At 56.1% G+C, this 12,535-nt stretch overlaps 1 protein-coding gene across 1 annotated transcript in view; it reads right to left on the bottom strand.

Moving 5' to 3' along the window:
• Positions 1-6,591: 6,591 nt before the first annotated feature.
• The window catches only part of PPARGC1B (PPARG coactivator 1 beta), a gene marked incomplete at both ends in the record, with an annotated part of 47,094 nt that continues 41,150 nt past the window's right edge, over positions 6,592-12,535 (bottom strand). The window contains 7 exons of the mRNA XM_080353200.1: positions 6,592-6,695; positions 8,519-8,673; positions 8,936-9,057; positions 9,990-10,065; positions 10,555-11,317; positions 11,734-11,798; positions 12,211-12,247. Of these exons, the coding sequence (XP_080209326.1) occupies positions 6,592-6,695; positions 8,519-8,673; positions 8,936-9,057; positions 9,990-10,065; positions 10,555-11,317; positions 11,734-11,798; positions 12,211-12,247 (1,322 nt within the window). The remainder of the gene's footprint in view (positions 6,696-8,518; positions 8,674-8,935; positions 9,058-9,989; positions 10,066-10,554; positions 11,318-11,733; positions 11,799-12,210; positions 12,248-12,535) is intronic.

Genomic DNA, 12,535 nt, shown 5'->3' on the forward strand with positions numbered 1-12,535 from the left:
GGCGCCCGGGGCCGGGCTGCGGACGTGGCCGCGCCGCGGGGAACAGAAACCGAAAGCCAAGCCGCGGCTCCGCGGGCAGGAGCTGCTGCCTCCTCCCCCTGCCAGGGCCGCTCAGCCCTCCCCTCCGCCCGCCCCGGCCGCACAGACCCGCGGCGACAGCGGCAGTTCGGCTGCGAGGGGCGAACAGCCCAGCCGGGCTGGAACGGGGGCGCGGAGCTGCTGCGTTCTGTCTGCGCCCTGCGTAACGTGGGCTTCATCCCGGTCCTCTTGTGGGTGCTTCTCCAGAGAACATCTGGCCATCCTTCAAGCCTGTCCCTGCGTCCACCGGTCCCTTTCCCTGCTCCTGCACTGCCCTGGTTTTTGCTTTCCTCCATAATTTGAATGCAAAGAAAGCAGGAGGAAAAGAGCAAAGCCGGCTGCCTCCCGACCAGCACCTCACCTGTGTGATTCACAGGCTGCAAGAACCTGCAGACATCAGGAGCTCGAAATGCTCCCTCTGAGCAGGATGGTAGGGACTTTGGAGAGCAAGGTTAATACTAGAAAAGCTGGTGGGGAGAGGACACCTCCTTCTTACCTGCAGGAAGCTGCTGAGAATCACAAGGAGTCTGAGTTTGCAAAGGTATTTGGGGGCAGAGGTGGCATGTGAAAAATTAGAACACAGCCAGCCAAGGACTGAGGGGGAGAGAGAGGGAAGAGAGGCTGCAGGACCCAAAAGCAGCAGCACCTGGAGAAAGCTTCCCCGCTGGCATTTAAAGAGGCACAGCAAGCACAGGGGGCAGGAGCTGCAGGTGCATTAAGGGGGGAGCTGCAAAACCTGGGAAGGTGAGGTGCCTGGTGGGGAGCAAAGAGATAAATCCTGTCCCTCCCTAAATGACACCTGGATGGACCTGGACAATGAGCTGAGACTGATAAATGCTGAGAGTGGTCAGATGCATATGTTACCCAAAGCACAGCCCCCTGGACAGACCTTGCACGGCCTAGAAGCTGAGGTCCACATTGGGGAGCAGGGAGGCCCAGGGTGGGATTTAGTGTTGGATGCCACGGCCCAGGGTGCGGGTGGGAGCTGAAACTCTACAAGGCAGCCCAGGACGGCTCACCAGGCAGTGAAATAAATCCAGACAAGTGGTGTTAACGTGCTGGTCAGGAGCAAGAGCCTGGCATGGCATTTGCAGACACTGTCCTGCCACCCCCCTGCCTCCCTTTTCTGTGGCCCTTTGGCTGTGGGAACCCCAGTGAGCAGCCGTGGTCTGAGCTGGGCGGACACAGACGCTGCCCCTGCAGCCCCTGCTGTGCCTGCTCCCACACTGCCAGGTGCCAGCTGGCCAAGGTCAGCAACAGAACTCACAGAAGCCCATTATTGACATATTTTCCCCACCCACAAGGCACAGAGTGCTTGGCACAGGGATAACGCTGCACTGGGGAGCAGCGGTCCAGCCACCCAGCCGCGTGTGCCGGCTCTCCTGGTACCCGCGGACTGTCCCGGTGCCCTCTGAGCCATACAGTCGCTGCATCACCGTCTGAAGTCTTTTCCACATTTTTGCTTGCAATGCAGCCCTTTGCTCTTTTACTCCCACTCAAGCAAATCTGAGGTGTTTGCCCCGCTTCATTTTTAACCTCCCGCCCAGACCCAGGGGGTTCCGTCTATAATGGGTCTTGCAGCACCGCTCCCAAAGTCCATGCTACAGACCCAGGCTTTTCCTGCACGGCTTAAACTAAACTCAAAATCCCGATACACAGGGATATTCCCCTGCAGAAGCCGCATCCCGGCAGCGTTGGTGTGAGCGAGTTGGGGGCTCTGCTGCCTCCCGGCATCGCGCTGCCAGCCAGGCAGATGCAGCAGAGGAAAACACCTCCCAGAGCAGGTTTGCACTAATAAATTACAGCATTAGCGGCGCAGACATGTTGTTTTTCTTTCCACTTTATAGTATATATGTTATTGTTTATTTATAGGCAGATCACTTCACTATTTACAGTACATGAGCGTAGAGATTCTACAGTCTTTTTGATGTAAACAAGTAACTCCGCAGTAGAGGAGTCTGGAAAAAGAAGCCAGTTCTGAAGTATTTACACAATTTAAAATAGAACTTTTATACCCACCGGATAGATATAGATAATACATTGAGTGATTTGGTTAAATTATCTATGAAACTATATAATCTGACAATGTAAAAATACAAGAAAACGTTCTCTCGTTTTAGAAGGTAGACAGTTAAATCACACTAGAAATAAATCTCTTCTTTAAAAATAATAACAATAATAATAAAGGAAAGGCATGAGAACCCGTGCCGTCTTTTAAGGTTAAAGTATATTACATAAATAAGGACACAACGGAACGGAACTGGGGAAAAAAATTAAGTGAAATATAAAAAACCGCTACCAATTAAAAAAACCCAAAACGAACAAACAGACTAAAAACTTGATTCTTAATCACAGAGGGATCAATTCTGCTACTTGTACTTGCTCTGCAAGTAGAAAATTGCAGAGTTAAGTAGTACTCACTCGGCGTGAGGACGGGAGGCAGAATTGGCCCCTAAGAATTACTAGCAGTGTCCTTTTACTTAAAAAAAAAGAAAAAAAGAATTCAGCTTTTTTATTTGTTATAAATAACAAAGCAGATGTGCCCCTTCTTAGGTGAAATTCTTACACCTTTCTCAAGAAATGCATCAATTTAATCTTCCGCTCTCTTTCTCACGTGCATACGCACTCTCCCTCCCCAAGGCAGGATTAAAGCGGGCGCTGTGGCCCAGCTGCCGCCAACACCCCCGGCCCCAGGGTGGGCGAGGGAAGAGGAATGAAACCCGAAGGCTGCATTGAATGAAACCCGAAGGCTGCCTTTGGCTCTGTATTGCTTGAGATTGTCGGGGGTGGCCTGCGACGCTTAGAACAGGAAAGGGTGTGAGGGCTCAGCTGCGAAGAACGGTGTATCAGTATTCAGCATACCCCCAAAAAGAAAGGAAAAGAAACAAACCAAAATGAAAAGAAACAGTGCTGGTCTTCGATTGCGAGTTGCACATTTGCATGGACCAGTGCTGAAATCAGACACTCAAAACTGTTAGCGTGGCGACTGAGCTGCCGCTGCATTAAAGAGGATGCGCAGCCCAGCCAGCAGCGCCGAGGAGGAATCGGATGAACCTTTTCTTTGGGGCATCATCGAACCTAAAGCTTGGGATTGTCCTCTGCATTCGGCCCAGACACTCAGAAACATTCGCTCCTTCCCAGGGACCTGCTGGATTCCAGCCAGAAACCTGGGACCCGACCCTGAACAACCGGCTTTTCTGGGGCAAATCTGTGCAAAAAAACCCGAAGGGGCATTTTATCACAAAACTCTTCACATTCAGCGCTTCCCCACAGTACCCGCGGGAAACTACCAGGGGGACTCTATAGTTATATATTTCTTTAAAAAAATAAATCTCCTCCTTACTTATTGCCTACCACAGTATACCCTTTTGCTCCCAGCTTCTCTTTGCAGTAGCGTTCCTACCGCCCTGGCGCTCGCGGGTGCGGGTTCCTGGGGCTGCCACAGGGGCTGGGGTGCAACGGTTCCCTTTTTGGGGTGCCCAGCTCCAAGCTGCACCCACTGCGGTGCCATGGGCTGTGCGTTGCTTTGCTCCCGCCCCGGTTCCCCGTTAGCATCCGACACAGTCACAGGCCTCTCACCTGCCCCTTGTGCCCGAGCCCTCTCCTCCCCGCCCCCCTGCAGATTTGAGCACTGTGAGCTAAAGACACTTTTAGATTTAAAATACAAAAAAAAAATCAAGTGGAAACTTATTCTTCACCACGAACCCTGTGTGAGGGATTCTAAAGCCAGCAGAGCTCTGGGCTGCCCCGCTGGACCTCTGTGCGTTGTACACCCCTGCGCACAGTGCAGAAGTCGTGGAGGAGTTTCTCGGGGGAGTTAGGGAAAACAAACCATCCCAACTTAATGGGGGGCAAAAAAAACCCCACAACAAACACAAAATCCCCAAACCAAAAAAAAAACAACCCACCCCAACCCCACTTATAGGCTTCAGGCACCACTAAGACCACTTATTGCATCTCTTCCTACTCTCCGGGTGCAGTGCTGGTGGGCTCCGTGCAGGACGAGCCCTCCCCTTCCCCAGCACCGGCCTCCCTGCGATACCCAGAAGCTGGGCAGGGGCTGCGGGCTGACCTGGGGCACAGGAAAACAACGTGCAGTTTTATATCTGGGTACACCGAAAGCAACGCTTGGGAGGTGACTGAGTGATCCCCCAGGAGAGGGTCCCCAGCTCTGCGCTAACCCTTCCCCTCCACCATGCCGGATGCATCCCCAGCGGGGCTCGGTGCCCCCGGCTGAGCGGGAGATGGAAGAATTACACTTACTTTGCTTTTTTTCTTTTTTTTTTTTTTGTTCTTTTTTGGATTGATCGTTTTCTGAAAAACATCAGCACACCACAGGACAGTACTACCCACCCTAAATGTGTCACTATATACATTCTACATAAGCTCTATAGCAATCACATGTAAACATCATCGTTGTGAGGAAATACTAGGACAGAAAAAGGCAAAGCTACAATGAGGCAATTGCCAATAGCAGATGCTCAGTCTTGGCCAGAGCAACTCGTGTTTGCTAAGGTGGGATGAGATGTGGGGGGACTTTGTGGCAGGAGAGATGCTGGGCCTTGCTGCTGAGACTGCAACGGCACAAGGACTGTTCCCTGACAGCGACTGTCACCGGCGGCAGGTTGGGGACCCGCGGCTCAAACTCCCCAGCGACCTGTCGGCCCTCGTGCTGCCGGGCTGGTTGTCATCGGAATCACGGCTTCCCCGAAAGCGGGAAAAATCACCAAGTAACTGTGCTGGTATCGGCACCGCTGGCAATTCCTGCACCCACCGGGGACCAGCTGCACACATGGAGCCAAGGGCCACCTCGTCAGGGCTCAGGCTCTTGGCATCACATCTCGTGCAATTTTGGAGGCTTTGGTCATACTCCCTGCAAGATGAAATAGTACCCCTGTCAGGGGAATGAGAATAAAACCCTTAAGTCATGTGGAGAGGAGACCCCAGGAGACTCTAATCTATCTATTGGCAGAGTTAAGGCTATAATATTCTATCTACATAGGATGGCTGAATCCCTAGTGGTCTCTGGGTCTGAAAACATATACATGGAGACGATGGCTTGAGGAGAAGCGAGATTCCCGCTCCCTTGGGAAAGCGGTGCTGCTGGCCGGTTGGCAGCGGGGCTTGCTCCAGCGGGCGGGGGGCTCTCCCCCTCCCACCTCACCTGGAGGTGGAGAGCAAGTTTGCAAGCAAATCTCAGGGGTGCTGCTCGAGCATGCCTTAAATGCAGCACCGGTGAGCAGCCCCAAGGGCCCTGGGCAGAGCGGGTGAGTGTGCCACAGGGGACAGCTCCGGGGCGTCAACGGGTGCTGGGGAAATCTATGGCTTATCAGGTACCAGGCAGAGCATGGGTAGGGGATTTGGTGAGGGGGCATTTGGTGCAGCTGCTGTGCCCTCTCCCGCCTCTCTGGATTTGGGGTTGGCTGCCAGGCGCGGATCACAGATGGGTCTCCTCGCCCCGCTTGCTTTGTGAAGCACGCAGGGAGCAAGCTGCTCAGCCCAGCTGGGCTCCCAGACACCCGAGGAGCCATGGAGGAGCCACCTCCCTCCAACAGACCCAGAGGCATCAGCCCCCAGGCTGTGCCGGCAGGAGCTCAGTCCCTCTCTCCTGGCTCCAAAGGTGACATAGGGCTGGAGCAGCGATGGCTGGCAGGTCCCGCAGCCCCCCGGGCAGTGCGTCCTTCCACCACCTCCCTCCTTCGTGCCTGCGACTCTGCCTGGCCCCACGGGGAGCACCGCATGGGGCTGGCGTGCCCCACCGCCCGCTGGCTCCATCAGCAACCAGCATCTGGGCTGGGGGACGGGGGGCTCGGGCCACATGAGCAAGAAGAATGGCTTTGACAGCAAAGGGGATGACCCCGATGCAACCGCTGAGCACCTCGGTTTGCGGCGGGGGAGGCAGGTGCCTCCGCGGCTGACGGGCGGATGCCGGCTCCATGACTCTGCTCTGACCCCCCATTTGCTCAGTGGCAAGTGCCTCATTACAGTGCATAGTTCAAAATCAAGGAAGCGGTACAATAAATCTGAATTACAGTACATCTGAGCCATAAATACATTTTTTTAAGTATATACTTTTTTTTTTTCTCTTCTATTAAAAATTAGTTTATAATCCTGATTCTATTCACAATTAACAATTTCATCGTCACACACTAAGGACAAAAAAATGTTATGGTGAACACAGCTGCAACTCCATGGCGGGAGCACGGGGGGCGGGCAGGGAGGGCGGAGAGGGGGCCAGGGGCTTCTAGGCTCACCCTAAAACAACCAGTCAGAAGCGGGGGGACTAACGTGTGGCAGTGAGACATCAAGACCATGGGGACTCACAGACAGAAGCAGCTTTGTTCAATGTAAACATCGATCGGAAGGGACAGCAGTCTCTCTCTCGTGCGTGCGTGCTCTCGCGCTCTCTCGCTCTCTCTCGCTTTCCGTAGACTGAATAATTTCTTTGAAAACGTAAACATATTGGAAGTGCCTTGACTGAGGTATTGAGGTATTCCTCCAAGGTTAAGGCTGTTACCGATGCAGGCTTAGCTGGGCCTCCTGCAGCAAGCTGTCGAAATCCATGGTCTCATACTTGCTTTTCACCGGAGCTGGGGAGGACTCCTCTGCACTGCAATCTGGGAACGGCAGGGACACAAGGCAGCCGGGTCAGGGAGCGGGGAAGAAGCAGGGAGGGAAACTGAGGCACGGACAGGTCTCTGCTCGCTCCCCTGCGACGGGCATGCTGCATCCCGTCACGGCAAAGCCGGCCTGGACAAGGTGGTGATGGCGAAAGGGAGCGGGGACGGTGCTGTCTCTCCCACACTGCAAAGGAGCCGTAGGGCTCACACAGGTCCCACACCACAGACCCCCGTTCCCACATGTGCAAAAATCTGATGCAGCTGAATTCGGGGGCGCTGACACATGGCCGTCCCATGGGGGCTGTGTCGGGGAGGGGGGGCTGTCTGCAACGCTCCCCAGCCCTCCATCAGAACCCCAACAAACGGTGCCCCCGCAAAGCCTGGGCAATTCAGCAAATGGCAGGAATAAGGCCGCCTAACTTAAGAGCAGCTCAACCCTTTTGGGTGTGTATTTGTGAATGAGCCACAAACGGCATAGCTGCATTTCACCTGTGTCTGTGGGCTCCCCATCCCGTCCTGTACCAGGGCGAGCAGGATCTGAGGAACGAGCCGGGCTGGGCAATAAGGGGGTGACCACTGGCCTTGCGGGAATCTGACGGTGAGGGGCCCTGAGGGGGTTCCCTGTGCAGGGGGGCAGCTCTGGCCCCCCTCCCCGCAGCTCTGCACAGCCACAGGCCAACATCTTCACCACAGGGTGCTACCTCTTTCCTATCTTCTCCATGCCCAAAATGAGAGGATCTGGGATTTATTTAGATCAACAACAGCTACTTGTGCCCACGACCAAAGTCAGAGAGATTACTGCTCTGAGCAGACGAGATATTGTAAGGTGCTAAAAGATCGGGCAGTACCTGTGTCAGACTGGGCATCTAGAGATAAGCCAAGACTTAGGGCTTTGTTTTCTGGGCCTCAGTCTCTTATGTGTGAAGTGAGGTAGCAGAGCCACTTCACCCCTCACAGAGGGTATGGAAATAAATGCTCTTGGAACGTCTGAAGATCACAGCAGCGAGGGTGAGCGAAGCCTGTGTCTCATTTCTCTTGCAGGACTAGCACGGGGTTTCGCTCCTGTCCCTCAGCTGAGTGCGGCAGGAGGTCCTGCAGAAGCCCATACAGCACAGGAAGGGTGAACGTGACCGCAGCACATTTCAGTGCTGCCATTTTGGCTCAGAAGTGCTTGTGCAGTGTGGTGAATCTGTCCTGCAGAGAAGCAAACCACCCAGATCACCTCTTGGGCTAATGAGGTGTTGCTGGCTGCTTTCTGTAACAACCGAGAAGGGACTTTTCTGCTGGAAATTGTCCAGCGCTGTGTAGACATGCAGCAGAGAGAGGATGGGCTGTGGTGAGCTGAGATTCAGCATCCCTGGGGTGTGATGCTACATTCTGCAGCCAACACACGGGGAGTCCTCATACCATAGAAACATAGAATCATTTCAGCTGGAAGAGACCCACAGGATCATTGAGTCCAACCATAACCTCACTCTGGCATTAAACCATGGCCCTAAGAACCTCGTCTAAACACCTTTTAAACCCCTGCAGGGATGGTGACTCCAGCACTGCCCTGGGCAGCCTGTTCCAATGCCCCACAGCCCTCTCAGGGAAGAATTTTTTCCTAATATCCAATCTAAACCTCCCCCCGCTTTTCCCAGCCATCCAACTGAGATAAAAGGAGCAACATGAGCTACAGGAGAGCTGGTGGTCTTGCCCTGCAGGCTCTAAAGAGGTTTAGGATCCTTCCATGACAAGGGTTCAGAAGCGCAGCGTGCCGTGATGGCTCTGTGCTGATATGCACCACACCTCAGAAAAAGCAGCTCCTGCTTTCTTACCCAAGTCAGTGTATCTGGTCCAGAAGAAGTGCCCGAGGCCACCAGAACTGAGCTGGAAAGAAGGCTCGTTCCTCTTCCTTAGCGAGGTGCCGTTCTTCAGAGATAAGGCGGCATGCTCTGAATACCGGTAGGTGATGAAGCCGTATTTATCTCCCCTGAGCAACCAGAGAAAGAATTCAAGATGCGATGGGCCCTGCAGCCCCTCTGATGTGGCTCTGCCCAGCACTGCATCCGTCCCTCCATCCCGCTGTCCCTCCATCCCGCTGTCCCTCCATCCCGCTGTCCCTCCATCCCGCTGTCCCTCCCTGTGTCCTCAGACTTGGGGACACACAGCATCTCCTTGCCCAAAGCACCGCCATGGCAGAGGGGTTACCTGTAGCCGCTGGACCCCCAGACCACAGCTCGCTCTGTACTCACCTGTTAGTCCTGGACAGGACCTGACACTCCACAATTTCACCAAACACTTCGAAGCGTTTCTTCAGTTCACTGGAGCTCATGCTGCTGGAGAGGTTTCTGATATACACCACCCGGCCTTCCCCCTGGCAAAGCAAGCAAAGGGTTCAGGCTCTGGGAACCCAGACCTGTGTGCTGCTGGTGGGCGCTGGAAATGCATGGCTGGAAATGCGGGGTTGGAAATGCAGGGCTGGAAATGCGGGGTTGGACATGCGGGGCTGGAAATGTGGGGCTGCCAAGGAACCCCAAGGAGCCAGCGCCAGAAACCAGGCTTCAGCAGGATGATGCCACTGCAGGCACAGCCCAGAATCACCAGGGTCTGGCTGCCTCTGCTCCAACCAGCTCATGGGTGTCACGCCAGGACACCACTGCTGCAGGACAGCCACATCCATGTCCCTTAGGACAGGGCTACAGCCAGGCTGAAGCAGCCACCCCCGCCACCTTCTCATTTGAATTTCTCCTGCATCCCTGCAGCTTTTCCAGCTTATCCTGGCAAAGATGCCAGGAAATATTCCCATGAATCGCTGAGGGCAAAATTCAATTGCACTGCAGAAAAAAGATGCCAGAGGCGTGTGTAAGCATATGTGTGTGTGTGCAACAACAGAGAGGACCAACAGCTATCTCCCCACCTGCCCACCGCCCCCCACCTTCCGCCCGTGGGCACACGCAGGGCTCCCGGTGCAGGATGCTGCATCCCTCGGGGCTAAGCAGCTTCAGGGAGTACCCAGATCGCCCTAACTGTCAGTGCCACATGCGTGGGAGCACCGGCACAGGATGCTCCGGGCGTTTCTGTGCCAAGAACTGCGTGTATCACCAATTGCTGGTGGCTTCCGCTTCATCTTAGGTTTTTCTCTCCCCCTTCTCCACTCTCCGCCCCCGTGTCCTTGTTTCACACCAGCCTTGCACCAAGGGATGCTAAAGCCAGGGCTAACAGGCTCCACTGCTGGTTTTCCAGAGTGGAAGATGAACTGAGGGCTGGGGGTCGCTCTGTCCCAGCACAGGGTCCCTGCTCACTTACGATGGCCTTTTCTCGTCTCTTCTCCAGCTGGCCCCGCTGCCCGCTCCTGCCCTGACACTGCTCGCCGTTCTCACACCTGGGAAGCGAGGGAGAGGACATCAGCTGTGGGGTGGGGGCGATCCGGGGACAAAGCTTCAAACGTCAAAGAGACGCTGAGGCTCGTGGCGTCTGCAGCAGCCAGCAGGCACTCCGGAGCACCGGCGGCAGCGACATGGGGGTCTGGGAACACTGGAAAGGACACTGGAAAGTCCCTTCTGAGAGATGCAAAAAGGGAGTCCCAGCCAACACTCACCCCTTCCCAGGCACGGCCCCTGCCCATGCCCCATTGCTCCCAGGGCCATGGAAACCCCTGGCTGCTTCACCCCAGTGCTGCTTTCTCTGGCCACGGCTGATGTTTGCAGCAGCTGCTGATGTAGTACCAAACACTCCAATGCTTTTTCTTCCATTAATCAGCCTCTTTATTACTTGGGCCAGAAGAGCAGAGACAGCCTGGGCTGCCACACACCGGGGCAAAACCGTAGGGGGCAGGAATGTTCCCAAGTGCCCCCCGGTCGCCCCCCTGTACCTGAAGGTCCGTCTGCTTGCAGGTGATCGGGACCGGCAGCACGAAGACCCCGAGCTGGACCTGCTCCAGGAACAGTAATGCAAACTGGTTCTGGAAAGGGGGTTTCTCCGCAGGCACAGCTTGGTGTCGCCGTGCTCCTCCTCTTCCTCCTCATCCTCCTCCTCCTCCTCAGGGGAACCGCTCTCACTGCAGCTATCTTCAAAGACGGTGTCGTACTCTGGGGTCTTGCAGAAGACCGTGTCCTCATCATCGAGAGCACTGTCCAGAAAGCCAAAGTGCTTCGTTAAGCTGGCTCTGATCTCCTGGTCTCTCAGCTGCTTGATGCCATCCTTCCACAGCATCTGGCCGCCCGTCTCCTTGCTGCCGAGCTCCAGCCCCTGGTAGTGGGCGGCCGGGACCCTCCTCTTGTGCTCTGTCTCCACCTGGCCCGGGGGCTCCCACGACTTGAGCACCTTCCTCTGCAGGGCAACCTCGGGCTTCAGCACCTGGCAGTAGTCGTGGTCCCCGAAGGAGCGGGAGAAGGGCCGCTTGAGCACGCCCTGCTGCTCGGGGAGCGCGGGGCGCCCGGCGGCTCGGCTCAGGTGGGCGAAGAGCTCTGTCCTCTCGGGGTGCTTCTTGGGGGCTTTCTGGGAGGCTGCGACATCGCCTGTGCCCCCGGGGCCAGGGGCCGTCCCATCCTCCTTCCCCGGCTCCTGGGGGATGTCTGGCTTGTACAGGTCCTCCTCGGTGGGCTTGTATGGAGGAGTAGTGGGCGGTGTGAGACCTGAACCCCCCCAAACAAAGGGCAGGAGTCAGCTCTGCCCACACCGTCCTGCTCTGTCCCACCCCAGCGTTGCAAAGAAGGCTGCTTGGCACCCGCAGCCTCACCCATCCAGTGGCACTTGGGGAAAAAGAAGGATGCCCAGTCCCAGAATGGACCAGAGGACTCTCCTGTCCCTCTTGGCTCACGCAGGGGCCCTCTGACCAGCCCTCCCCTCCCAAGCATGTGCTCCCCAAGCTGTTTGCAGCCCTTGGATGCAGCGGCAGTGTGCGGGAAGCCACCTGCATTTTCAGTGCAAAGCAGGGCTCCCAGTCTGGGAGATGAACATACCCACAGCAACTCCAGGCTGAATTTAGGGGAAATTTTCCCCTTCCCAGGGAGGATTTTTGCAAAATTAAAAAATTAAAAGCCTGTCCTACCTGCCGTCCCGCACAGCTCCACGGTCAGCATTGGCTCAAAGCTTCTCTTCCCAAAGGCTGGGTCACTGGAGAAGAGCAGAAAATAAGGAGAAAGCATTTAGGTGAACCACAGTCCCATAAAACCAAAAGCGAGCTGAGAAAACACTGGCTACAAGGGAGCCCTCCCACCATGGCCAGTGCCTGAGAGAGCAACCCCGCGGCCGGGCACGAGGGGCAGCGGGGCGAGCAGCGTCCCCTCCTCATCCCAGCCAGAGCTCTGGGGCGCGTCGCCCTGGTGCGCAGAGGTGCCTTCCCCTTGGCGCAGGGCTCACCGAGCCCCTGGCACCGAGCGAGGGCTCAGCTCCCGCAGCCCCGCGCCCGGCTCGCGCTGCTCCGCAACAGCAGCTCTGCGTGCTCACTGCAGACGCCTGCCCAGCCAGACACACCGGGGCGCCCTCCCAGCCCCAGCGTGGTTCATCCAGCCCCGTGCGCACTTACGTTTGTGCCAAGGACAGCGTGAGACACCTGGGTGTTTCTGAAAGGCAGGGAGAGAAGCAGGGTTACCAGGGAGCTCTGCTCTCTCCAGCGCCCGCGGTGCTCGCGGGGGCCCCTCTGCCCACCCTGGTGCGGGGCCGGGGGCTGCGGGCTTTGCCTGCCTGCGGGAGGACTAGTGCTGCCTGGGTTGAGCCATTTGTGCTCACAAAGTGCTTGTGGACAGCTGTGATTTTCGGGCAGCGGTGCAGCCGAACCCCGGTGCCCTGGCACAGGGTGAGCCCATGGGGAAGAGGAAACCAGCAGGATGGGACAGCCCCGTCCCTGCTGG

The sequence above is a fragment of the Nesoenas mayeri genome, assembly GCF_963082525.1.
Source record: "Nesoenas mayeri genome assembly, chromosome: 14".
NCBI classification, from domain to species: Eukaryota; Metazoa; Chordata; class Aves; order Columbiformes; family Columbidae; genus Nesoenas; species Nesoenas mayeri.